The following is a 26,758-nucleotide window of genomic DNA, read 5'->3' as shown; positions in this document are numbered from 1 at the left end:
GTCCCAATAGTTCACTTTTGCTTTTATTTCCCTTGCCTCTGGAGACGTGTTGAGTAAGAATTTCCTGTGGTGGAAGTCAAAGAGGCTTTTGCTGCTTTCTCCTCTAGGATTTTGATGGCTTCTTGTCTTACATTTAGGTCTTTCACCCAATTTGAGTTTATTTTTGTGTATGGTATAAAAAAGTGATCCAGGTGCATTCTTCTGCATGTCGCTATCCATTTTTCCCAACACCATTTGCTAAAGAGACTGTCTTTTTTTCCATTGGATATTCTTTCCTGCTTTGTCAAAGATTAGTTGGCCATATGTTTGTGGGTCCATTTCTGGGTTCTCTATTCTGTTCCATTGATCTATGTGTCTGTTTTTGAAATAGTACCATACTATCTTGATGACTACAGTTTTGTTATACATCTTGAAGTCCAGAATTGTGATGCCTTCAGCTTTGGTTTTCTTTTTCAGTATTGTTTTGGCTATTTGGGGTCTTTTCTGGATCCACAAAAAACTTAACACTGTTTGTTCTAGCTCTCGAAGATTTTGTTTTTACATAATTTCTACACTCAATGTGAGATTCGAATTTACAACACCAAGATCAAGAGTCTCATTCCTGACTGAGCCAGCCAGATGCTCCATAACTGCAGCTTTAGAATTCTGAAATTCAGTAGAAACGGTCCTCCAACTTTGTTCTTTTATAAAATTGTCCTGGTAATTTCTGTCCTTTAGCATTTCCATATAAATTTTAGGATCAGTTTATCATTTCTTGGGGGAAAAAGCCTGCTGAAAGTTTTACAGTCACTGAGTTGAATCTATAGGTCAATTTCAGGAGAATTACCATCTTAACAATATTAATGCATCCAATCTATGGACACAATGCATCTGCATTTATCTTAATTTTCCTCAGCAGACTTTTGTAATGTTCAATGTATAAAACCTGCACTGACTTTATTAAATTTATTCCTTATGTATTTTATTCTTTTTGATGCTATTCTGAACAGAATCATGTTGTTATTTTTGGATTGTACATTGTTCATGCACAGAAAGACTATTTTTTATACTGATATTTTATTCTGTGGCCCAGCTAACAATTATCAGTTCTAATCCTTTTTCTTTTTTTTTTTTTTTTTTTAAGATTCCTCAAAATTTTCTACATATGGGATGATGTCACTGCAAATAAAGACAGTTTAATGTTTTCTTTCAGATCAGGACATCTTTTATTTCCATTCTTCCCTGGCAATATTAGCTAGAATCTCCAGTACAGTGTTGAACCACAAAGGCAAAAAGTGAAATCCTTGCCTTGTTCCTAATTGTAGGGGAAAGCATTCAGTCTTTCACTGGTAACTATGACTTTCACTTGTGGTTCTTCACAGAAACCCTCTGTCAGATTGACAAAGTTTCCCGCTATTTGTTTAAGAGTTTTAATTATCAATGGGTATGGAGTTTTGTCAAATGCCTTTTCTGTCTTTATTGGGATGATTGTGTGGTTTTAGCTCTTTATTCTATTAATATAGTCTATTACATTAATTGATTTTTGGATGTTGAATAAATCTGGTACTCCTGGTATAAATCTCACACTGACATAGTGTATAATCTTTTAGATATGCCATTGAATTTGGTTTGCACGTATTTTATTCAGGGAATTTGCATCTGTGTTCTTGAAGAATATTGGTCTGTTTTTCTATTCGTGTGTATTTTGGGCTTCTGGTTTTGAAAAGTCTTCAGGGAACAACTTGTGAAGTACTAGTATAATTTCTTACCATTTGATAAAATTTACAAGTGAAGTGATCTGGGTCTCTGCTTTTCTTTGCAGGAAGGTTATTAGTTACTAACTCAATTTCTTTCCTTTTCATATGTCTATTCAAATTTTCTACTGCCTCTGAGCCAATTTTCATAATATGTGATGCTCTAGAATATTTTCACTTCATCTATGTTATTAATTTGGCATACAGTTATTCCTAGTATTCTGCTGTAAACCTTTTACTATCTGAGAGGTCAGCGGTAATCTCCCTTCTTTAAATCTTAATTTTAGTGACCTTTTTTCCTTAGTCTACCTAAAGGTTTGCCAATTTTGTGTTGCTCTTTTCAAACAACCAACTTTTACTCATTTACTCTCCTTTTTTTCCTGTTCACTATTTCATTATTTCCACCCTATTATTTTCTTCCTTCTGCTCATCTTTGGCTTGGTTTGCTATTTTATTCTAGATTTTTATGGTGAGAGCTTAGATTATTAAGATCTTTCTCATTTTTAATATAAACACTTGAAGACAGACATTTCTTCTAAGCACTGCTTCAGCCAGTAGCACAGATTATGATGTATGTTTTCATTTTCATATACATTCACTTCAAAATACTTTCTAATTTCCCTCACAAGTTCTTCTTTGACTGGAGGGTTATTCAGAAATTTCCAAATATTTGTGGATTTCCCAAATTAACTACTAAGGTCAATTTCTAACTAAGTTCCATTTTAGCCAGAGAACATGATTTTGACTATTTTGAATTTATATGAAATTTAAAATTTATTCACATTTATTACATGACCTAATATATGATCTATCCTGGAGAACGGTCCATGTTTGCTCGAAAAGAATGTACACTCATTCTGTTGTTGAGTGGAACGAGTTACACGTGGGACTGTCAGGTCACGCTGCTACTGCCATGCAAGTATTCCGCGTACCGGCTGCTTTTCTGTCCAGCTGTTTCATCAATTATTGACAGTAGAGTCCTTAAGTCTCCAACTACTTTTGGTGAATCGTCTATTTCTCCCTCCAATGCTACAAATTATAGCTTCATGCATTTCAAAATAGTTTGTGAATATCTGTATTTATAATTGCTGTATCTTGCTGAATTAATCCTTTTATCATTATACAATGGCTTTCTTTGTTTCCAGCACCAATTTTTACTTACAGTCTGTTTTGTCTGATTTAAATACAGCCATCTCAGCTTCTTCTTGGTTACCATTTGCACGCTACATCTTTTTTTATCTTTTTACTTCCAATGTGTTTGTCTTTGAATCTAAAGTGTATCTTATAGACGGTACACAGTTGGTTCCCGTATTTTTTTCATCCATTCTGCCAATCTCTGTAGCATGGAATGTTTAATCCACTTACATTTAACATAATTATTTATATTATAAGATTCATACCTGCAATTGTACTTTTTGTTTCTCCTACATCTTTTTTGTTTCTACATTTCGCCCCTGGCCTTTTTTGTGTTAAAGAGCTGTTCTCCAGGATAACACTTGTGTTCCTCTGTTGCTGTTTTTTTATTATATTTCTTAGAAGCTATTTTCATTGTGGTTTTCTGGGGATTATAGATTATAATTAGCATGTGAATTTAAGAAAATTTAATTCAGATCATCACTAATTAATTTTAATATTATGGGGAAATTTTGCTCAAATATAGCTCTTCCCCTCACTTTTCCACCCCATCCTCTGAGCTATATGGACATACATACTACATCGCTTTAGGGTACAAGCCCACGAACACAATTTTAGAACTCCTGTTTTACTCAGTTGTCTTTTAAATCAGTCAGAATTGTTACCAAAAATACATTTTAAACTATCTTCACCTAGTGTTTTTTATTACTCTATATGGATTTTCATTTCTACCTCATATCCTTTCCTTTCAGCCTGAAGGCCTGTCTGTAGTGTGTCTTGAACGGTAGGCATGCTAGAAAAGAACTTGCTCAGTTTACGTTTATCTCTGAATGTCTTAAATTCTTTATTTTTTTCATGGATTTGTTTGCTGGATATTAAATTCTTTTGACAATCTTCCTTTCAGCATTTAGAATATATTACACTGCCTTCTAGCTTTCATAGTTTCTGATGAGAAACTGCTAATCTTACTGAGGATCTCTTTTATGTGAATTGCTTTTCTGTCGCTGTTTTCCAAGATTCTCTCCCTACCTTTGGCTTTCAATAGTTTGAACTTGAGGTGTTTAGGTATGCATGTCATTGAGTTTATCCTACATTGAGCTCACTGAGCCTCGTGGGTGTGTAAACTGATGTTTTTCATACAGTTTAGGAAGATTTTGGCCACTTTTTTCCTTAAATATTTTTCCATCCCTTTCTCTATTCCCTTATTTTCTGAGAGTCTGTTTATGTTGGCATGCTTAACAGTGTCTCACAGGTTTCCAATCCTCTATTCATTTTTCTCCATTCTTAGACTGGATAATCACTACTGACCTAACTCCAAGTTCACTGATTCTTCTGCCAGATCAAATTTGCTCAGGAGTCCCTCTAGTGAATTTTTATTTCTGTTATCATACTTTTCAACTACAGTATTTCTATTTGTTTTTTTTTTTCTATTTTTCTTAATACTCTCTATTTGGTGAGACATATTTTTTAAATTTCTCTTTCATTCCTTAATTGTGGTTTAATTCATTGAATGCTTTTATTAACAGCTGCTTGCAAGTCTCTAAGTGAAAGCCCAACATCTGTGATAGTTTCTACTAACTTTTCCTGTTTTGCATATGCCATAGTTTTTTGGGTTTTTTTTTTTTTTTTGATAAAAAGTAGACATTTTAAATAATAAAATATAACTCTGGAATCAGTTCCTATATCCCTCTCCTGGGACTTTTGTTGGTGGTGTTGTTGCCAAGTATTGGTCTGGAGACTTTTGCAGAAGTGACTCTAGTCTGTAAATCCCTGCTGTATGGAACCACTTAAGTCTCACTTGATTCCTTTTGTTTGTTTGTTTTAATGTTTATTTATTTTTGAGAGAGAGAGAGAGAGAGAGAGAACGAGAGAGCATGAGTGGGGGAGGAGCAGAGAGAGAGGGAGACATAGAATCTAAAGTAGGCTCCAGGCTCTGAGCTGTCAGCACAGAGCCCGACACAGGGCTGGAACTCACAAGCTGTGAGATCATGACCTGAGCCAAAGTCGGACGTTTAATCAACTGAGCCACACAAGCACCCGAAACTTGGTTTTCTTTTTCAAAAATTTTGTTTTGTGTTTTTTTTAACCTAACTGAGTGAAGGTTGTTCTTAGGTCAGTATCACTGAGTAGTCACAAAATTTTCTTAAATGTTTTGAGCTAGTACATCTACTACCCTTTGCCAAGGGCACCTGTGTATTAGGGCATTCTTTCAAAGCTCAGGCAACTTATAAATCTCTGTTGGTCTTCACAGGTAAGCAACTGGAGCCCTCTCCAATTTTTCCTGGATAATTACACTGCCCTGACAACCATTCTACATCCCAGGAACACATTAGAGCTTTTTCAAAAGCCCCTGTGGCTGTTTTGTTGCCCACATCTTCCTTTTAAATTTCTGACTCAACTGTTTGCCCCATTTGGTATCACAGCTTAGACAACTGTGATACTACATCTGAGTGTTTTCAACAAGACCTTGGGTATAAGTCTATCCCCATGGAGCCTCTGAGTCAGGTCAAACAGAAAAACATCCCATGAATGTGGCTCTCTCCAGTGAGTTCTAAGTCAGGTCAGATAGTGGGGCTTTCTGAGACGCTCCTGAACCAATTTTTTCCCAATACTGGCTACAAAGCTGCTGGTTTTCAAGGATTATATACCACAGAGTTAGCTCATTTTTTATACATTTGCCTGTATTTGTGTTGCTTATATGGAAGCGTGTTCCTACATTTTGTTTTCTGTTTACTATTGTAATTGCATTAAGTAATCACCTCAAATGACAGCAATCAGCTTATACTGTGGAGGTATAAATGTATAGCTGCAATCTGGCAAGTGCTAAAGTAAAAATGGGGGAAAAAGTCCTGTTTCAAGTGCTGTGCTCAGCTTAAATGTATCAGTTACAAAGATTAAACTTCTCTTTTGCACTAATAATTCAAAATGGAAAAACATTTCTATAAAATAAGCCTTTGACTTCTGGTTACCTTATCAATTGAAAATAATCTGATATTATAAAAATAGCACAGTACGGTATAAAAATACTATCTTATTTTCAGGTTACTAAAAAACAAAAGGAGTAGGTAATATATTAAAAATGTAGGGATATAAGTAAAGGTTAAATTATCTCACTGTGTACTGCAAAAAGACTGTACAGTAGCTGGGTAAGAAAAGTAGTGTAGAGACTAAGTATAAAACGGGCAATGTTCCTACAGACTTGGCAATCTCAAAAGAAACTGTGCTACAATACTCAGAACCAGCTTACTACTATGTGCAGTGGTGAGTTATTTTCAGCAAAACATATACTACTGCAAAAAAAAACAACAACACCATATACTACTCCATCAATTATTGTTATTATGTCATCATGCTGCTATTGTCTTTTTTCAGTTTTATATTTTTACTGTACTTAACTAGTATTTGATTTGACTATAAGTTGCTTAAGAGCTAGGAACATAAGAAAGTGATCCATAGTTTTATACTTGTACATATACTTTAGTAACATTATGATAAAAATAGTTTATATCAGAGGGGAGAAGTCCTCAGTAATTTTCTTTTACAAAGCGAAATCCTTTCTGAAGTGTCACCGTAAGTTTTAAAAATATTCTTAATAATTTCAGGATTTAGCATATGATCACATTTCTATGTCTTTTGTTTCCCCCAAACTTATTTTGAAAATTTTCAAACCTGCAGAAAAGTTGGAAGAGCGATAAACTGAACAACTTTGTACTTTTCAATCTAGACTCACCAAATGTAAATATTGTTACCTTATTTGCTTTACCCTTTCCTCTACAAATAAACAGACTCTTTTTCTTCCCCATGAACCATTTGTTAAATAAGTTTCAAACATCAGGATATTTTACCTATAAAAACATCAGCACCTACCTTCTACAAACAAGAAGAATTTTGACAATACCATTATGTCATATTCAAGAAAGATTGATAACAATACAATTTAATACATTATATATTCAAATATCCCAGCTGTTTTAAAGAAACAAAATCCCGAGTAGCTACTTATTTATTTAATTTTGTTCAGGGGTCACTCACTATATTCAATTTCTATGCCTCTTTGTTGTTTTCTGTATAACAACTTCCTAACACTGTTATTTTTGAGCGTCTCAGGTAGTTGTTTTGCAGACAGTTCCACATTCAGAATTTGTCTGAATATTTTCTCACCATGATGTTCATGTTAAATATTTTTGACAAGAATACTATAAAGATTATGTTCCTTCCTACTGCATCACATGGCATATAATGTTTGTACCAACGGTGTGGCAAAATTTGATTTCTCAGTTAAATGCCCCCATGGCCTTGTCAATGTAAAGAAAATTTGTTTCTTTTATTTGAACCAAATTATGCTACATACACAACCATTAAGAGGAATACCAACAGAGAATAATTTCCAGTAAAATTAGCAATTTTCCTGTAGGGATACCACAAATAAAGTGTTTCACTATTAATAAGGTAATCATTATTAATATGCTAAAATTATAGGATGAAAATAATCTCTTTGGAATACTGTAGAAATATCTTATTGAACTTAATATTTAATGAGGGGTTCATTACCTTTACTGAAGTAACAATAAAACAACTGTAACTGAGAAGTTAAAGTTTTTAAGTGTAGTTTATGACACAGCCATGCTAGACTGTGTTCCAAAAAGGAAGCATACAAAGGAAACGGGTTCAGTCCATAAACAAAATGGCCAGTGGGAAATCAAACTCAATTTTAGAAATCTTGAATTCTATTTTCAGGTTTCCCAGATACTTGTGAGCTTATAAAACTTTTCAGTGTCCTAGCTTTTGGATGTCACCATGATGGGGCTGGGGTCAGAAAGTAAGCTGAAGAAATAAAGTTTTCCTTAGGCAGGGCAAATAACTTCTGAGTATTTTAAAATACGCAGGTCCAGGGGTGCTGGGCTGGCTCAGTCAGTAGAGCACATGACTATTGATCTCAGGGTTGTGAGTTTGAGCCCCATGGAGGGGGCAGAGTTTAATTTTTTTAAAAAAAAGTAAAAGAAAATGAAAATAAATACATAGGTCCACTAGTTACTGATATTTACCTCATACAGATAACATTACTGATTTTAAAAACAATAATTACATGATTTGTTACTGCCTTTAAGCCTTCACGGATATCCTAAAATACGATGTTAGAGATCTGAAAGAAAGCTAGTCTTTGGAAAGAGAAGGATCAAACAAGTATAAGTTACATAATACAAATGCATACGAAATACTGTGGAAGCATTTCTTCTTTTTTTTTTTTTAAGTTTATTTTTGACAGACACAGAGTGTGAGCATGAGCTGGGAAGGGGCAGAGAGAGAGGGAGACACAGAATCCAAAGCAGACTCCAGGCTCCAGGCTCCAAGCTGTCAGCACAGAGCCTGACGTGGGGCCCGAACTCATGAACTGTGATATCATGACCTGTGCCAAAGTCGGACACTTAATCGCCTGAGCCACCCAGGCGCCCCTGGAAGCATTTCTTTTTAACACCCACTCTGGATTGGTTGTTAGATCCTGTTCATCACTTGAGAAAGAATCAATCAGCAACTGTCATTGCTTATTCTTTACCAAATACAATCGGCTCGGGTTCCAGCCTAAATAAAACCTCAGACATAGTAAATTTAACGCAGTATTAGTTAGCCTTTATGAAATACCCTTCTAATTCTTACCAATCTGCAAAAGATACACAAGTAATTGTGAGCAATATTGTCACAAAAATAGTAATTACTTATCTGTATATTAGATTAAGCCACAATCATCAAATAGTAGTTAAAAACAAACAAAAACAACTTCCAATTCTATATGTGAAACACTTGGAAGTCACTTTATCTTAATACCAAATAAAAGGTGAACAGATTAAAACATCAACAACTCTTTCCGGATTCCTAAGAGAGACGACAGCTGTACTCAAGACTGAAGAGACAGGTCAATGAATGAATTAATGAATAAATGAATAAGCCCTGACTCGTGAGGGGAAACGGTCATAGAAAACAGTGTCTGGATAAAAATCTGATCTGTAACTGATGAACTGCTAGAGGCTCAGTGTGAACAAGTCTGAGAGTTAAAAACTCCAGGGAGACCCACTCATAGACGTCCTCCACAATTTTGTTAGATTTATTTCCCAGAGCTTGATCAGGGTTCACAGAGTATCTTTGGAGTAGCAAAAATACTCCGTATGATGCTATAATGATGAATTCATGTCATTATACATTTGTCCAAATCCATAGAATGGACAACACCAAGAATGAAGCTTAAGCTAATCAATGGACTTTGGGTGATTATGATGTGTCATTGTGGGTTCAATAATGTTACAACTGTACCTGTCTGGAAAGGGATGTTGAGAATGAGGGAAGGTATGCATGCATGGAAGTAGGAGATATTTGGGGAAATGTCTGCATCTTCCTCTCAATTTGCTGTGAACCTTAAACTGCTCTAAAAAAAAAAAAAAATAGTATTTTTTAAAAAGTCTCAGTTATATATATTTTCCCTAAACATTGGTTTAAAAAATCTCAGTTACAAAAAAAAGTAGCAGAAACATTTATATGGAAGTCCTCCTTTGCCTAACTTATTTGAAACCCCAAGATACAAAATAGATTAAAGTAGAGCTGCTCTGATTACAGCCCAAGTAGGAACAGGAACCCTTTTTATACTAAGCCTCTTTTCTCCCTATCCGCCTGGCCTTCCTTTCCACCACTCGACTCCTGAAGAAACTCAAGAAATATAATTCAAGGGGCACCTAGGTGGCTCAGTCTCTTGGTTTCAGCTCAGGTCATGATCTCACGGTTCCTGGGTTCAAGTCCGGCATCAGGCTCCGGGACAACAGTGTGTAGCCTGCCTCGGATTCTCTCTCTCTCCCTCTCTCTATTCCCTCCCCCCTCTCAAAATAAACAAACTTAAAAATGGAAAAAAAAATTTTAAAAAGAAAGAAGTAATTTGAAATGAAATTACTGTATTGATGAATATGAAAAAAAATATTTTTAGTTTTCCATACTGTTCTTCCCGGCCCCCCCCCCCCCCAGGGAGACAGTATATTAATGAATTCCAAAGCTCACGGGTAAACAAAAACTTCTACCCCTCCCCCCAAATCCAACTCAAAATATCAAAAATAATAGAAAAAAGGTTTAACATTTGTATTTATTTGAATTTATCTGAAAATATATACATAACATATTAGTTGTGGAATATAGTTTTATTATCTTACTGCAATAAAGATTAGAGGTAAACATAAACCACACAACCTAAAATATTCAGAGCTTCTAAGATATTAAATAAGCACAAACTGTAGGCAAAAATTCCTGATCTCACAGTTTGTCTGCTTAGTTTCTATATAATAAAATGTGAATTACTAGGGAAATTTAAAGACCTATTTTCCTCTTGGCAATATATTCTTTTTAATGTTTATTTATTTTTGAGACAGAGAGAGACAGAGCATGAATGGGGGAGGGTCAGAGAGAGAGAGAGAGAGAGAGAGAGAGAGAGAGGGAGAGGGAGACACAGAATCTGAAACAGGCTCCAGGCTCTGAGCTGTCAGCACAGAGTCCGACGCGGGGTGTGAACCCATGAACCGCAAGATCATGACCTGAGCCAAAGTCGGACACTTAACCGACTGAGCCACCCAGGCGCCCCATTGGCAATATTTTTAAAAGTCAGAATTTTATAAAGTCGTTCAAACATCAAAAATCTAAATCTAGAGGCAATGTCATCCAAATCTTGAAGTCTCAATTTTAGAAATATAATATCTGGCATGTCCACACTAGAAACAAAGCGCTGAAATCCGTAACTCAAAATGCAGTACAAAATTATTTGCTCAACTTGGCCCCGTTTGCTAAGTTTACACAGCCAAACTAAGCAGCTGCAAAAGTATCTGAACATTGATTTTGTGAGAATTAATTTGTTCAGTCTTCACTGATGAGCTTTACTTCAATCTCTTTTCACACACTTTTGCTTTACAAAGTCAAAAAGCAAATAATGCTAATAATGACTAATGAATATCAGAGACACTTAATTTTTTTTCATTACTAGAAAGGCATTATTAAAACAACTCCTGTCCATCACTCAGAGCCCAGGCTACGACAAAGCTTCTGGAGATTCCTCCGTTTAGATAGGCGAATAGACAGGCAATTACAACATTCTAGGCAGGTCCACACCACCCTTTCCCTTCCCACTAACTCTTTGATATCTAGGTCCCTGAGGCCAGCAACTTTCTATCACTACCATTAATTAACCAGGCAATGTGACTTCAGCTCACATGCTCAGTTCTCTGGTTTTAATCCTCTGCTCTTTCTAACCCTTTGTGATTTTAATACTTTATAAGCTCTGCATCTAACATAATATTTTACATATTTTATCTAAAATGTTTGTTGACAGAGGATTTTCAGTTTATTTTGTCTATCATATTGTTAGAATCAGAACTCCCTTCTGAGTTATCTTATTACTTTCTTTGACATAGCCATTTGAGGCAAGATTTCAAAATAAAAAACTGATTAACCCTCAACTCAGGTCAAGTAACTAATTTTCTGGTGTGTTTCACAACTGTCCCTCCATTTCCAGGGGCACTTTCATCTGACCCAGGGTGCATAGAGATCTGTATTTTATCTTTTTTTTTTTTTTTTAACGTTTATTTATTTTTGAGACAGAGAGAGACAGAGCATGAACGGGGGAGGGGCAGAGAAAGAGGGAGACACAGAATCGGAAACAGGCTCCAGGCTCTGAGCCATCAGCCCAGAGCCCGACGCGGGGCTCGAACTCACGGACCGCGAGATCGTGACCTGAGCTGAAGTCGGACGCTTAACCGACTGCACCACCCAGGCGCCCCGAGATCTGTATTTTAAACAATGTGCCAGAATTATTAAGTCTTTGTATAGTAGTAATATAATAAATTAGTTTTTCAATCATACTCTTGCATGGAGTCTAAAATGGAGAATTTAAGTGTAAAAGATAATGCAGATTTGGGGCTCAGTCTATTTAATTACCTCTTTATGCTATTTAAAAGAAATCAAAATATATCCTATTATCTCACTAACAGTTCACAAGAAAGATTTATTTTTCTTTTACTGGACAGATCTGAGCCTGTGTTTTCTAAATGCTGTTAAAACAGAGACTTAATATTTTAATGCTGTTATGTTCACTAGACAACAAAGCTTTCTTACTGGGACACATAAAAGGCCTACATCTACATTTCCAAATTCTTGTTTCACCAATTCAGAAATTTGTCAATATCTTTTTATTTTTTATTTGAGAGGGAAAGCACGCACGCGCGTGCGTGTGTGCGCGCACGCACACACAGGCATGTGAAGGGGGAGGGGCAGAGAGAGAGAAAGAGAGAAAGGGGGGAGGGGGGAGGGAAGGAGGGAATCCCAAGCAGGTTCCGTGCTGTCAGCACAGAGCCCAATGCAGAGCTCTATCCCACAAACCGTGAGATCATGACATGAGCTGTAATCAAGAGTTAGATGCTTAACCAACTGAGTCACCCAGGCACCCCTGTAATGTCTTTAGTATAGTTACTACAGTCCCAGGGGAAGGGAAAGGAGAAGGAGTAGACGTAAAACTGCTGAGGAATAATCTCAAAACACCAATGCTTGGTCTCCTCTCTGAAGATTATAATTTGGTAGGTTTGAGATAGAAACCAGATAAAATTTTTCAGTTTCTCAGATTTTATAAGCTACTGTTCTAATGTTATTTTTCACAATATATTGTAATTTATTTGCTTGTCTATCTTATCTAACGAGCTGTGACATCAGGAAGAGTAGGATTATTTTTTATTTTTGTATGCACAGTAACAAGTATATTTTTTAATGTGTTTCTGAAGTTAATAAATGAATGCTATAACTCTAATGAAAAGAATTCCAGGCACTCTGGTAAGTGTGACAGAGGGGGAAAAAAAAATTTTTTTTTTTTTTTTTTTTTTTTTAGAACGGTTACAAGGTCAAGCTCCTCTAAATAATCAGTACATACTTTCCTTCTAGGTACTGAGAAACCTTTAGATATATATTTCACGTTGTAGAAGTAGATCTGTAAGTAGAACTGCAGAGTGCAAAGTCCACTGAGTATATGTGCTTATGCTGGTCAGTATCACACCAGTCTACTAAGGATCCAGGGTGTAACTAAGTATCACTTAACTGCAATCTCAGGGATGTTTCATAGGACCAAAGCTTCCCAAGGCTGAGGCTCCCATTCCATGTGTCTTCCAACAAGCTTTTATTTAGAATCCAGTATTCCAGAGTTATATCAAGTGGCTGGTTTCGTTTTTATTTTTTGCAATTTAGATCTGGTGCAGATCCATCTTTTTGCATCCATTCCTCCATCATCCACCTAAATATCTGTCCATCCATCTGCCTATACAAGTAGGGTTAACATCTTCTATCCATCAGGTGCTGAGTTACCTAAACCAGCTTTTGGTTGTTTGGAAAAAAATCTTTGTCTTCACTTGTGAAAGATTTTTTGGCTGGATATAGAACTTTGGGTTAAATTTCTTTTAGCACTTTATTTTTATTTAAGAGAGCGAGTGAATATATGTGCAAGTGGGGGAGGCACAGAGAGACAGAGAGGGAGAGAGAGAACCTTAAGTGGGCCCCACACCCAGCATGTAACCCCAACCCAGGGCTCGATCTCACCACTGTGAGATCCTGACCTGAGCCAAAATCAAGAATCGGACGCCCAACTGCTGAGCTACCCAGGTGACCCTCTTCTAGCACTTTAAATGTGTCAGCGGCGCCACTGGTTTTTGGCCTGTATAGTTCATGATGAGAAGTCTGCTATAATTTTTATATTCCACTTTCTATATTTCTTTCATTCTGACTACCTTCAAGAATTCACTTTGCTTTCGGTATTTTGACTATGACTTAACTAGGCATTTTGGGTCCATTTTTTATTTTATCCTCTTTGAGGTTCTGTGAGTTTCTGGTATCTGTGATTTGTTATCTTTCATCAGTCTTGGACAACTTTTGGTCTTTATCTCTTCAATTTTTTTTTCCTTTTCTCTCCTACTTCTACAATGCCAAATACAAGTGTGTTTTATTATCCAACAAATCTTGGATACTGTGTTGTTTTTCCCTCCCACTCTTTTCTTGATGTTTCATTTTGGGTAATTTTTATTGACCTACCTTCAAGTTTATTTAGATTTTTCTTAGATTATATCCAATCTGCTAATGAGCACATCTAAGAAGTCCTCATTGTTAATATCAAGGTTTATATTTTAGTATTTCCATTTCACTTTTTAAAAATACTTTCCATCTCTCAACTGAAAACTCTTCATCTTTTCAAGTATATTGTCTACCTTTCCTGCTAGATCCTTTAACATAATGATCAGTTATTTAAAAATTTCTGTCTCATATCCTAACATCTGGGTCATCCATAAATCTATGGATTTCTTCTGAGTTTTGGTAATAGAATGCTTACTCTTACTTGTCTGTATGTCACATGCTTTTTTTATTAAACATAAGAGATCATATATAGAAGAGTAGATACTGAAATAAATGGTACTTCTGCTTGGAAATAAATATACCTCTTTTTCTGTAAGGCCATTCATGTAAGGGGATCAATCTAGTCAGTGGTTAAACAGCATTTCAGTTTCAGTTGTTAAGCTGGCCATTAAGTGTACCACAGGCCATTAAGTGTACCACAGGCTTCAAATCTTTCCAGTCATGAGCTATCATCACCTTGTGCTTAGTGTGGATCCTGGTCCAAAGAAATTTTTCTCTGTATTCCTGTTCTACTCTTACCTTTTTATCAGTTCCTGCAGGTCAGCCTAAGAGAGAATCTTTCTCCATGCTCTTCTCCCTCTGTCAGTGGCAGAAGGGTCTTAACTTGTTCCTTTTGTTTTATTTGGTTGTTTTTATTTTTTATTTTTTATTTTATTTTTTGCTTTTTGTAGTAGGATTCCGTTTGGAGCAGGGGATCTCAGTTCTTCTGGTCCATCATGAGTCTTAGGAAGAGTTCATATGCCTGAGCTTCCAATGTGGGGTCTTCTTAGCATTCCAAGCCCCCGCCATCAGGGCAGCCAAATTCTACATATATCTTGTGCATGTTTTAGGCAAGAGAGAGTTTCATGCCACTTCATCAGTGGTAGTAGATCTCTGCTTTGCACTGATGCAGGATACTGGGCTCAAGAAGTTTTCCTCGTTCACTTCCAGTAGCTTAAAGTTTCTGCTCCATATGAGAAGAGGATTCGGAGAAATGGATGATGTCTTGTGCTGGTCTTTCGGTAGGGACTGATCACTTTGTGAACTCCTGCGTGCCTGATGTAGGCTATTGCCCTCACCCATTCTTTCTTGTTGGAAGCCAGTGGAGTGACATGGAGAAGAGCATATGAGTAAGTGGGCACTCCCCTTTTGTTTCGGGCTTCCAGTTATTCTACACAGATATGCCAACCCACACGTGGCCTTTAAGAATGCATTAAAATTTTAGCTCATTTCTTCTTACCAGCTTCTATGGTGGCTACTTCTTCCTCTTGTGGTCTGCAATTGGTGAATAGTTCATGTGTCCCATCCTTCCTTGGAGGGGCTTGTCATTCCTTGGAATTCAGTTCCCATGCCTTGTGACCTCAGCTCTCTGACAGGGGTCAAGAAAAGTTATAATTTTGTAGCTCATACAGCTTTTTCTATTTTCAAGATGAGAGTAACATTTTCTGGTGGTTTTCTATATACAAAGCAGAACTCCCAAAGTGCCTATCGACAGCATTTTCTTATCATATTTATGAAACACACATTCTAAATTCTTGCATACTTACAAAAAAACTACACTGGTCCTGCCTGGTGTAGTGTTTCTTTTCACTCATACCAGTCTACGATAGTAACAGCTCAATCTTTCCTTGTTCACACTGCAGCAGCACTTTTAAAGTATCCTGGCTAGAAAATTTTAACATATATACTGGCAAACTTGGCCTCACAGTCAGTTGGTTGTCACACTGACATCAGTATCACTATATAGCCAATTAGATATAAAGTCTGATAAAATGACTAAGGAAAAGAATAAATACAAGGTATAAATATAAGAATAATTTCTAAGTTTATGGAAGGTGAAAACAGTATTTTCTCAGCAAAATCTCAGATATTTTTATTGGATTAGTAATCTGAAAAAGGCCTTTACCTAGGTTTCATGGCATGGTTAAGAACTGACAGGGAGAGTTAGCAAGAACTACAGTGAGCTGGCGGTGATGAAAATAAATCACAAAATATGTGTGAAGTGAGAGGAAGAGACATAAACATGGGTTTGAGAGCGACCGGTAAGTGCAGAATGACAGGCAGGACTAGAGAAAAAAAGAAAAGAAAGGAAAGGAAGAAGAAGAAGAGGAGGAGACGAAGAGGGACCTGACAGAAGAGAGGAAGGAGGGAGGTGAGGAAGAGTGAAGGCAAAGAGAATATAAGAGAGAGAAAGAGAAGGGAGAAGAGAGAGGAGGAAGAGAAGAGAGAAAAAAAGGAAGGAAAAAGTTGAGAGAGTAAAAGAGAGTGCTAGAGAAAGAGAGAGCATGAGCAAGCATGAACACGTAAAAAAAGAAGTTTCTGAGATGCTCAACTTCTTTCTATCCACAGATGGTTCTATTATAGTAGACGAGTCCAGGTTTCCAGATTCCTGTATGAACGTAAGAAAAAAATCCCAGATCTCACCAAAACTCCTTTCTTTAGGTCATGAAAACATATTTCCTTCCAATAAAAAATATTTTGTTTTTTCATTGAACATTGTACAATAACTCATTTAGAAATTAATCTGCCAAATAAAGCACTTACCTAGCACCTAATTTTTGACCAGTAACAACCATTCATTGACTCTCTACCATCTAGAACTATCCACTCCCATCATCTCCCCAATTAACCAGGTAGACTCACAGACTTCTACTTTTTTGCTTAAAAGAATACTGTAAAACTACAGCCTCATAAATTTTAAGTCAGTGTCTAAAAGTTCTCATCACATATTTAAATATTTGCAAGAGTTGTCATTTATAATATATTTATGTGGTGACATTTTAAAATATAAATTTAGTGTACCTAATGAAATCTAAATACCACAGTGATTTGATGTTCAACATCATCCTTTAAAAAATACATGAATAAGCTATTTTTTAATAATGGAAAACTTTACATACTCTTTTCCTTGAATTTACATAGACATTCTCCTTGCAAAGTAAAATTTATCCAACTGATTTCATGCTTTTTATACTATCTTACTTATTCTCTCTTCTCTGGAAAAAAAATGAACATTAACCTCATTTCCTGTGACCAAAACGCTCTAACTGTAAGAAATTCTTCCCATATGAATTATCATTAAAATTATTAGTTGCACACAATTGATAAATAATACAACACACTTTGACAACTGTATTATTAAACAAAAGTAACATTTTATCGGAAATGTATATTTTCAAAACGGGGTTGTGGCATCCCCTCTCCCTGTGCCCTCTGTCCCCATTTTGTTCTGGTAACTGTAAATAAATATTATACACTCTTAGAATTCTATTCTTATTGTCCAGCATTAATTCTATTCCTCAGGTTCATTTATTTCTATAGATATGTCATAAAAATGGAAATTTTTCTCAATTTTTTAAATCCCAAATTTATGCCAAAAATCTCATAGTAATCTATCGTCAAAAAAAACCTTTTAATGATTTATTATTTTGATTAGACCATCCTTCAATTTTACTGAATGCAAAATTTATGACCTTGTTACTTAGTAATTAAGAGTAACTGAAAATCACAATTTCTGCAAAACACTCAAATGCTTTTACCGGTATCAAATCAAATATACAGGACCCTAATCCTTTATCCCAAGTAGTTGGAGCAGATAAGTTTTACAATACTGAATTTTTCTGATTTTGACAGGAAATATGCTTCATATTATGTACCCTCCCATTAAGGTTTATGTCAGCATCCTGTAATCAAATATATTACTATTACTGCTGGAAAACTTACGAAAAATTATACTAAGGTGTGTGTGTGTGTGTGTGTGTGTGTGTGTGTGTGTGTGTGTTTGTGTGTGTGTATCTGCTCTAGATCTGATGTCATCAAATGAGCAATGAATTTCTGGTATTCAAAGCTTTCTGGATTTTCACACTGCAGATATTGGGAGTGTGGATCAGTATTAATTATACCTGTTATTGTGGTGCCTGGGTGGCTCAGTCAGTTAAGCGTCTGACTCTTGATTTCCGCTCAGGTCATGATCTCACAGTTCATGAGTTTGAGCCCCACATAGAGCTCCTGGATACCAGTGCAGAGCCTGCTTGGGATTCTCTCTCCCCGTCTCTCTCTGCCCCTTCCCCACTCTTGCACACATGTGTGTGTGTGCAGGCTCATCCGCTCTCAAAACTAAAAAAAAATTACACCTGTTATTGCCATAGTCTCAGAAAGGTTGCAAAAACTCTAAATACTGCAATTTTAATATAGTTTAGCCTACAAAGTGTTTTGGGTGCACTATTTCGCTTTGTGCTTTTGTGTTATTTTATGATTTAAATGTATTTTTGTCAAAACCTGACAGGGTAGATATAGTTTATCAGATTACATATTAAAAACAACTAGATTTATTCTGCCAGATTATCTTTTTGAATTCAAATTGAAGTGTTAATATGCATCCCTGTAATACCACACTGTTTTTCTGAATTCTGATGCTATGACAGATAAATGGATAAACAGGGTGCAAAGTTTATTGCCCAAAGGAATAAGAAGGTCCACATTCAAAACCTGGTGCTAATAAGCTCTCAGCTTTGCTTCCCCCAGTGATACTTAAGAATAAGGAACAATGCATACTTTTCTACTTCCATTGCTGCACTCAACCAACATCTAAAGTAAAAGCACTATAACACAGTATAAAATATACTTTCTTTAATGCCATGTTTCACTCTTAATAGAAATATCTATAAGAGAAAAAATGGGGGCGCCTGGGTGGTGTAGTCGGTTAAGCGGCCGACTTCAGCCAGGTCACGATCTCGCGGTCCGTGAGTTCGAGCCCCGCGTCAGGCTCTGGGCTGATGGCTCAGAGCCTGGAGCCTGTTTCCGATTCTGTGTCTCCCTCTCTCTCTGCCCCTCCCCCGTTCATGCTCTGTCTCTCTCTGTCCCAAAAATAAATAAACGTTGAAAAAAAAGAAAAAAGAAAAAAAAAAAGAGAAAAAATGATAGAAAGTTACTCTAATAATGACATTTTGAATCATCCCTTTGATAATCCTGAGGTTTTTACAGCCTGGAACAATGTACCATATTACAATTCATGAGGATGTGACATATGCTTTTCCCTTGGAAAACAGGAAAAAAGCTATCGTAAAAGTTGAAGTCAAAAGGACAACAGGCATGACACCTCACATGTCAATGTCAGGCATATCAACTGGCACATGAAATTCGGGGATCTAAAACTGAATCTTCTTAAATCTGTTAAGTTTCTACACACATTTGAAATACTTCCAGTGTTCCATCAGGATGTTCTTACTCCAGTTTGAAAGCTTCTGTTTTACATTACATACCAAGTATTTAAGTGTATCTTTCCACACATGAAGATTTTTTTAAAGCATGTGTATAAAGGTACTACAGTGATTTTATGTTGATTTTTCCTGTACTTTCAGACAAGTGGAAGCCGGTGAAGGTAATACAATAGGCTACGTGTATACTGCCACTCTATATGTAATGATTTTTTATAGACAGAAGATGGTTAGAGCCTTGATAATTATGTAAAGGGCCTTTATTCCCTCGATACCATACAACTTCATAGAAAGTGTATTAATCAGCCACTGCCACAGAACTGCTGTGTAATAAATATTCCAGAATGCAGTAGCATAAAACCTTCATTTATTCTCAACAAATGAGGGATAGCTTAGAGTTGGCTGATTTCAGTTCAGCTTGTTTGTGTGTCTGGAGGTTGAACGATTTGGCTGGGTTAATAAGCAGGTACTGCACCAACTGTCTTCCCCCGCCACCCCACCCTCCTCCCGCCCCTGGACCAGCAGCTGGCTTGAGCATGTTCTCCTCATGGTAATGGCAAAGGGGCCAAGGCAAGTCACTGGTCAAACACAGAGTCAAAGGTGGGTGTTTCCCACAGCACAAAGCACTATTTTATGGCAAAGCACAGAGATACAGGGAGGGGTGAAGAATTGAGACCATTAATGCAATTTACTATCAACATTAAAATCTAAAACCTATCTTTCAGTATCGTACAATAGCTTAATATTGATTAAAAGAAGACTAATTAATTTGGCTCTGTTGTTAAAATTAGTAGAATCTATAATGTGGTTTATACACCTTAAAATTAATTCAGAACCACTAATGGAAGAAGTATTAACAGGTGCTAGCACTGTATTTATGCACTGAAGGTAACAAAAAGATGAGATAATCATCAATCAATGGAAAGAAAGCTGGCTTAGACAAGCTTTCAAGCTCCTGGCTTATAATACTAACATGGCAATCTATACATTCTATTTTAAGCTAGGGGTAGGGGGAATCTGGTCACATGTGATTTAATTCGATTTAGCCCATTAAGATAATATTTTAAACACAGTGTCTAAGAAATACCTGTAACTCAGATACTAGTGGCTAAATTTTATATTTTCTGCAGCAGCCCTTTATAATACACAGTATCTTCTTAGATCTTCATTCTAATTTTCTCAAGAAATAATCTGTAAATTATGATTCATCACTCTCCTGTGTTAAGTATATTTAAAAAAATCTAACCTTGCAAACAACGTGAAAACACCAAATAAATGTTTAAATTCAGAAAAAGGATTTCAATTTTCTAACATGAGTTTTCCAAAATATTTAAGGTATTGCATATGACCAATTTTCAATAATCTATAATATATAATAGTAAGCCACACTTAGAAGTCAATTTTTTAAAACCTCAATGAGGAATAACACATTTTCTGGAACCCTTTCAGTAAATCACATAATAGGATGTAAAAACCTTCCTCCCCTATCAAATCCATATTTGAATACACAATGGTAATCTTGCTTTACTCTGGCATTGGGCTTATTCAAATAATTTCCTTAAATATAACTCATGCTAACTGTAGGTGCTTACAAAAAAAAAACATAAATGATATAGCTCAATCTAAAACCTTAGTGAACCACTGGGAATGAAAACAACAAAAACTGAATCGTTTTGATGAAGTCTCAATCTTTCACAAAGAAAAACTTGCGAGAGACTAGTGTATCTGTTCACTTATAGCTGCCAAAACATCAGTCAACTTTAAGAAGTTTCCATGGAAATATCTTAAAAGTCACCAAGAAAAGAAACTATTTAATGGTACTTTCTATAAATGTCTATATGCTAAATTTTTTACATTGTTTGAATTAGTTTACATTTTTTACAACTTTTTAAAAAACTTTCTTTGTGACTTGGAAAAATAGCCTGCATACAGAAGAGTCTATACAACATATGTGAAGTTTCAACCTCGTAACTAGTAAACTGGTTACAAATACAAACATTCCCAAATTTTAAAAGCCTTCTGTACATCATATTTCTTCTCCATCTGACAGGTAAGCACTATACTTAAAGATATAATAATTATTTCCCCTTCTCTTCTTTATGGTTGAATTTTATATTCCTGCAGTGGATGAATATATTCCTAAACAACAGTTTGTTTTGCATGTTTGTAAATAGAATTACACTGTACATTCTTCTGTGACTTCCTTTCATTCAACCTATTTGCTTATTATTCATCCATATGGATTCATGTAGCTGCATTTCATTCTCACTGCTGAATGTTTCACAGTATGAATGTGCAAACAATGCCATTACATACATTATTTAAATACGTATTTCTCAGGGAGCCTGGGTGGCTCAGTCGGTTGAATGACTGACTTTGGCTCAGGTCATGATCTCACGGTCTGTGAGTTCGAGCCCCGCGTCAGGCTCTGTGCTGACAGCTCGGAGCCTGCTTCGGATTCTGTGTCTCCCTCTCTGTCTCTGCCTCTCCCCCACTCATGCACTGTCTCTGTCTCAGAAATAAATAAACATTAAAAATATATATATATGTGTGTGTATACACACACACACACACACACACACACACACACACACACACACACATATGTATGTATTTCTCTAAGGCAAGGATTCTCAGACTTTGGAGTGCATAAAATTCATTTGGGGAGACTGTTAATAAAAAAAAAAAGAGTCCATCAGAAATTAAGAATAAGGAACAATGCATACTTTGATTCAGTAGGTCTTGGTCAGGGTGCTAGAATTTGCATTTCTTATCAAGCTCCTAAGTGATATTGATGCTAACTGCTGTGCATACAACACTTTGAGTAGCAAAGCTGTAGGGTGTATTTATCATTTTCTTATCATTTATTTCAAAGAGTTCTTCATGAAATCTGGATACTAATACCTTGTCATTGTAGTTGTTATCTTCTGCCAATTAATGACTTTTGCTTTAAATTTTATTGGAGATAAATTTAATCACCTTTCATTTATGGTTTATACTTCTGTGTCTTAAAGCCTTCCTTACCACAAGATCATGAAAATATTTTCTTACATATTATCTTCTAAATACTTTAGAAGTCTTACTGTTCATATTTAGGTAATTTTATCAACTGGAATTGACTTTGTGTATTACATGCGGTAGAGCAAAATTCCCATAACAACTGTCAGAGTCCAAAAATTCTGTATTTTCCAAACAATCACCTTTGCCAGGTATCAAATGTCCATACGTTTGTAAGCCTGTTGCTGGTTCTGTTCCACTAATCTATTAATCCTTTGCCAAAATAAAACTTTTTATTTACCATGCTTTAACCTTGTTTCCGAGTGTCGCCTGTAAAGAGTACATTATTACATTTTGAACATTTTAACTAGCCTCTTAATCCCTTTTACTTGGAGCAAATTAGACATTTCCATTTACTTTTAGATATATCTGCAGTTCTATCAGCTTATTTTCTTTTTTAATTACCCCTTCTAATTACCCCAAATATTTGATGCTACTTTCCTACTTTCCTGTTCTCTTGGATTAACCAAATATTCTACTCCTTCCACCTTGCCACAATAACAGTTTGGATTTTGTACTTTGGTTCTATTATTTTATTAGCTCCCTGAGGAATTACATCATGTATTTCATACTTCCCAAGTGTGTGTAGTGCTTACTCAATACTAGGTTTCAAAAACTGAATGATCGTTGGGGCGCCTGGGTGGCTCGGTCAGTTAAGAGTCCGACTTCAGCTCAGGTCATGATCTCACGGTCCGTGAGTTTGAGCCCTGCATCGGGCTCTGTGCTGACAGCTCACAGCCTGGAGCCTGTTTCAGATTCTGTGACTCCCTCTCTCTCTGCCCCTCCCCTGTTCATGCTCTGTCTCTCTCTGTCTCAAAAATAAATAAACGTTAAAAAAATTAAAAAAAAAACTGAATGATCACATCTATTAAATTAGTAACAGCTGAACAGACGCCTAACTTTAAATATCTCACTGCATTTAATATAAATACAAAATTTCCTTTGCAGTCTGTTTTTAAAAATATCTTGTAGCTACAGTGCTACTTACAGGCTAGAAGGCAAGAAACATAAATAGGTGAAAATTTTACTAGGGACGCCTGGATGGCTCAGTCGGTTAAGCATCCAACTCTTGGTTTCAGCTCAGGTCATGAGCTCATATCTTCGTGGGATCAAGCCCCACATCTGGCCCTGCACTCGTGGTGCAGAGCCTGCTTGGAACTCTCTCTCTGCCCCTCCCCCACTTGCACAGTCTCTGTCTCTCTCAAAATAAATAAACTTTTAAAAATTAAAAAAAAAAAAAAGTAATGATCTACTAGGTGGTTCAAAGTTGTTTTTAGACTCTAGCATCCCCGAAAGTACACTGCATGACTAAGTAATAGAATACTTTGTTTTTTAATAGTATTGGCTTTATGCATGCCACTCCCATTTGAGTTCACTCAAGTTACTTGCAAAGTTGAAAATAAAACGTCTTTAATATTCATTTTCCCCCTATTATTTTTATACTATATTTTTATAGTATATTTTATATTTGTTAAATATTCAGAAATTTAATTTATTTAACTATGAAGGAAAAGACATCATCCCCACTGGCAGCTGCTGTATAAAATAAAGGACAAGGCATATTTATAAACCTAGCAAGCGTAAACCTTTTCCCATTACTTAAATAACATGGGAAATTACAATAAAAGACACCTCAAGCACTTACACATCTACCTTACTCAAGTTTCTCCATGTTAACTCTAAAAAATGAATTAAATTAGGTTTCATACACTTTAAACACTGGCTTCTTAAATTGAAAGGAATTAATTATACTTTGGGGTGGGGGCAATAGAATGGAGATCTAGAGCATAGAGGTCCATCTTTTAGATTCAGCCCTAATTTAAAGAAAGAAGAAATACTATAAAATAAAGAAAGAAAAGTACTATAAAAAAATGCTTAGTGGCCTCCTCCTCAAGAAATGCTGTATCTATCTCTCTGTGGAGAGATACCTGTAAAACTGTTAAGAACAGTACATGTAAAGAGGCAGTGTAAGGATGCTTGGTGAAGAAGAACTTAAGCTTTATGTGTAACATATGAAAGTTGAGAGTGAGGATATAATCTTGTACTATTTGTACAATTAAATATACACAATTTTTAAAGGATTACATCAATTTTTAAAAATTGTTTTATTCTTTATTGAGAGAGACAGAGACAGAGCGTGAGCAGGGGAAGGCAGAGAGAGAGGCAGACACAGAATCTGAAGCAGGCTCCAGTCTGACCTGTCCTCACAGAGCCCGACGTGGGGCTCATACTCACGAACGGCAAGATCATGACCTGAGTCCAAGTCAGATGCTTAACTGACTGAGCCACCCAGGGGTCCCTGATCACATCAATTATAAGCACTGAAGATGCATATATCAGATAGCCTCAGACAGCTTTACTCAGACTCAAGAAATCTGCGTGGAAGAATCTTTATAAAAATTCTGAGTGAAAAATTTCAGAGTAAATGACATGAGTCAAATATAAGGAATACTGAAGCCAATCATGGAGGGTTTGGAACGGAAGCAAAGGAATCTATATTTATTCTTTAAGTAATAAGAAGCAACTGAAAGTTTCACAGTAAAGGAAGTAATACGTAGGTATTTAAAAATAAATTATCAAGAACAACAAAACAAAAAACAAAGGTTATCTTTTCCTTTTGAAGACTGAGTTATTACGCCAATCACAAAAACTACAAAGTATCAAAAATAAGAAAACAATATTTTAACTGTCGTAAAATACTACGTTGTATGACTATATCATATATATTGTTTTCTTATTGATGAACTTTTTTTAATTAGGCAATGCTGTAAGGAACATCTTTTTCTTGGTTGAATCATATGAAATTGGTGTTTTTGTAGGTCAAAAATATTTGAATAGGGACGATTTTTTATGGTTAAACTTACTTTATTCTTTTTATGCTAACAGTAATCTTTAATTTTGGACTATACAGTAAATGGGAAATGTTACCTGATTGTTTTTACTTGAATTTCCCTATTGTTAGTGAAGTTAGACATATGTTCATATGCTCATTAGCCACTTGGATTTCCTCTCAAATTTCCCACTTATATTCTGGGCTCATCTTGAGTACGGAAAACAAAGCATTTCTTTATGGAAAACAAATGGTATGTTTATGCATATGAACTATTTAGCTTATTGAGAGTAACAAAGACTTTACAGTAACCAAAACTAAAATTGTTTATTGACAACAGAGTTAAATAAGATATTTCAGAATTCCTGTTTGTTCCGAACAGTATACCTTCCCAGTGAATATATTATTCGCACAAATGCCACTCCTAAATCGGAATAGTAACCTTACTATTTATAGTAAATGGATTTATATCACTAATTTCTAGGGGGAAAAAAACTATTATTACTTTAAAAAGAATGCCTTAAGAGTATATATATTTCCTATCTGTTATACTAATTACAGTTTAAAAAACTGCAAGACACTTCAGGTTAGTATGCAAGCAACTCTGATGATCTCTTAAAACCACAGACTGCTAGGAGTTCAACTTACTTTAATCTTGCAATGCTGTCCCAAACTGGCTTTAGAGAAGATAGATTGAAGAAAAATAGTTTTTCTACCTTTTTATACTCAATAAGAAAATATCATGTAGTAATCAAGTAATAGACAATTAATAAACACTTTCATCTATACATTAAAAATGTGGCACCTGGGTGGCTTAGTCGGTTAAGTGTCCGACTTCAGCTGAGGTCACGATCTTGTGGTTCACGAGTTCGAGCCCTGCATCGCACTGTATGCTGACAGCTCAGAGTTTGAAGCCTGCTTCAGATTCTGTATCCCTTTCTCTCTGCCCCTCCCCTGCTCGTGCTTTTTGTTTCTCTCTCAAAAATAAATAAAAACGTTAAAAAAAATTTTTTTTTACTATTATCCTCTCTTCTGGTAAAAACATGCTTCAGATAATCTCAGTGCTTAAAAGAGTTTTAAATAGTGTAAAATAAGATTCAAAGCATGTTCTCAATATTAACCACAAAAAAAGTAGTTTAAAATTCCTAGTCTACTATTTTCAAGCGGGACCATGACTTAGGACTTGATATTTTAAAAGAAATACTTGTGAATATTTAGTATACCACAAGAAATTTCTCATGCTATATTCTCCATTAAAAAAAACAACAAACTAGACATCTTTCTATAATATGATAAAAGGTAAAAGAGCAAAATGATGAAGTAAAAGAGAAAAATATATTACTTGTACCAAATAGAAATATAAGCTCTAAATGAAGACAGGCAGGGAACCGTCTTAGAATTAGCACAATGCATCACTACCTAAGTAGGATCCACAGTGCCTTTGCAACAGGGGAGTAAAAATGTAGTTGGTGAGTAGCGTACTTACTCATTATCTATTTCTGGCAACTTCAAAAGCAATGTTTAAAAATGTACAGCCCACTTCTAATGTCAAATTCATCATCATAAATGATATTTATTAAGCAATCTCATGAATGTGACTCTGTACTTCTCTCAGTGGTAAA

The 26,758-nt window shown here is 35.7% G+C and overlaps 1 protein-coding gene across 5 annotated transcripts in view; it reads right to left on the bottom strand.

The window, feature by feature from the left end:
• The window catches only part of COP1 (COP1 E3 ubiquitin ligase), a 257,893-nt gene that overhangs the window by 64,026 nt on the left and 167,109 nt on the right, over window positions 1-26,758 (bottom strand). The window contains exon 16 of one of the 5 annotated variants that reach the window (XM_045452823.1): window positions 15,278-15,402. The exons of the other annotated variants lie outside the window; for them this stretch is intronic. Within the exon in view, the coding sequence (XP_045308779.1) occupies window positions 15,395-15,402 (8 nt within the window). The 3' untranslated portion in view covers window positions 15,278-15,394. Of the gene's footprint in view, window positions 1-15,277; window positions 15,403-26,758 lie in introns of those variants that run through there. 5 annotated transcript variants of the gene reach the window in all.

The sequence above is a fragment of the Leopardus geoffroyi genome, chromosome C3 (genome assembly GCF_018350155.1).
Source record: "Leopardus geoffroyi isolate Oge1 chromosome C3, O.geoffroyi_Oge1_pat1.0, whole genome shotgun sequence".
NCBI classification, from domain to species: domain Eukaryota; kingdom Metazoa; phylum Chordata; class Mammalia; order Carnivora; family Felidae; genus Leopardus; species Leopardus geoffroyi.
Note: the sequence above shows the minus strand (reverse complement) of the source record. Positions and strands in the feature narration are given on the sequence as shown.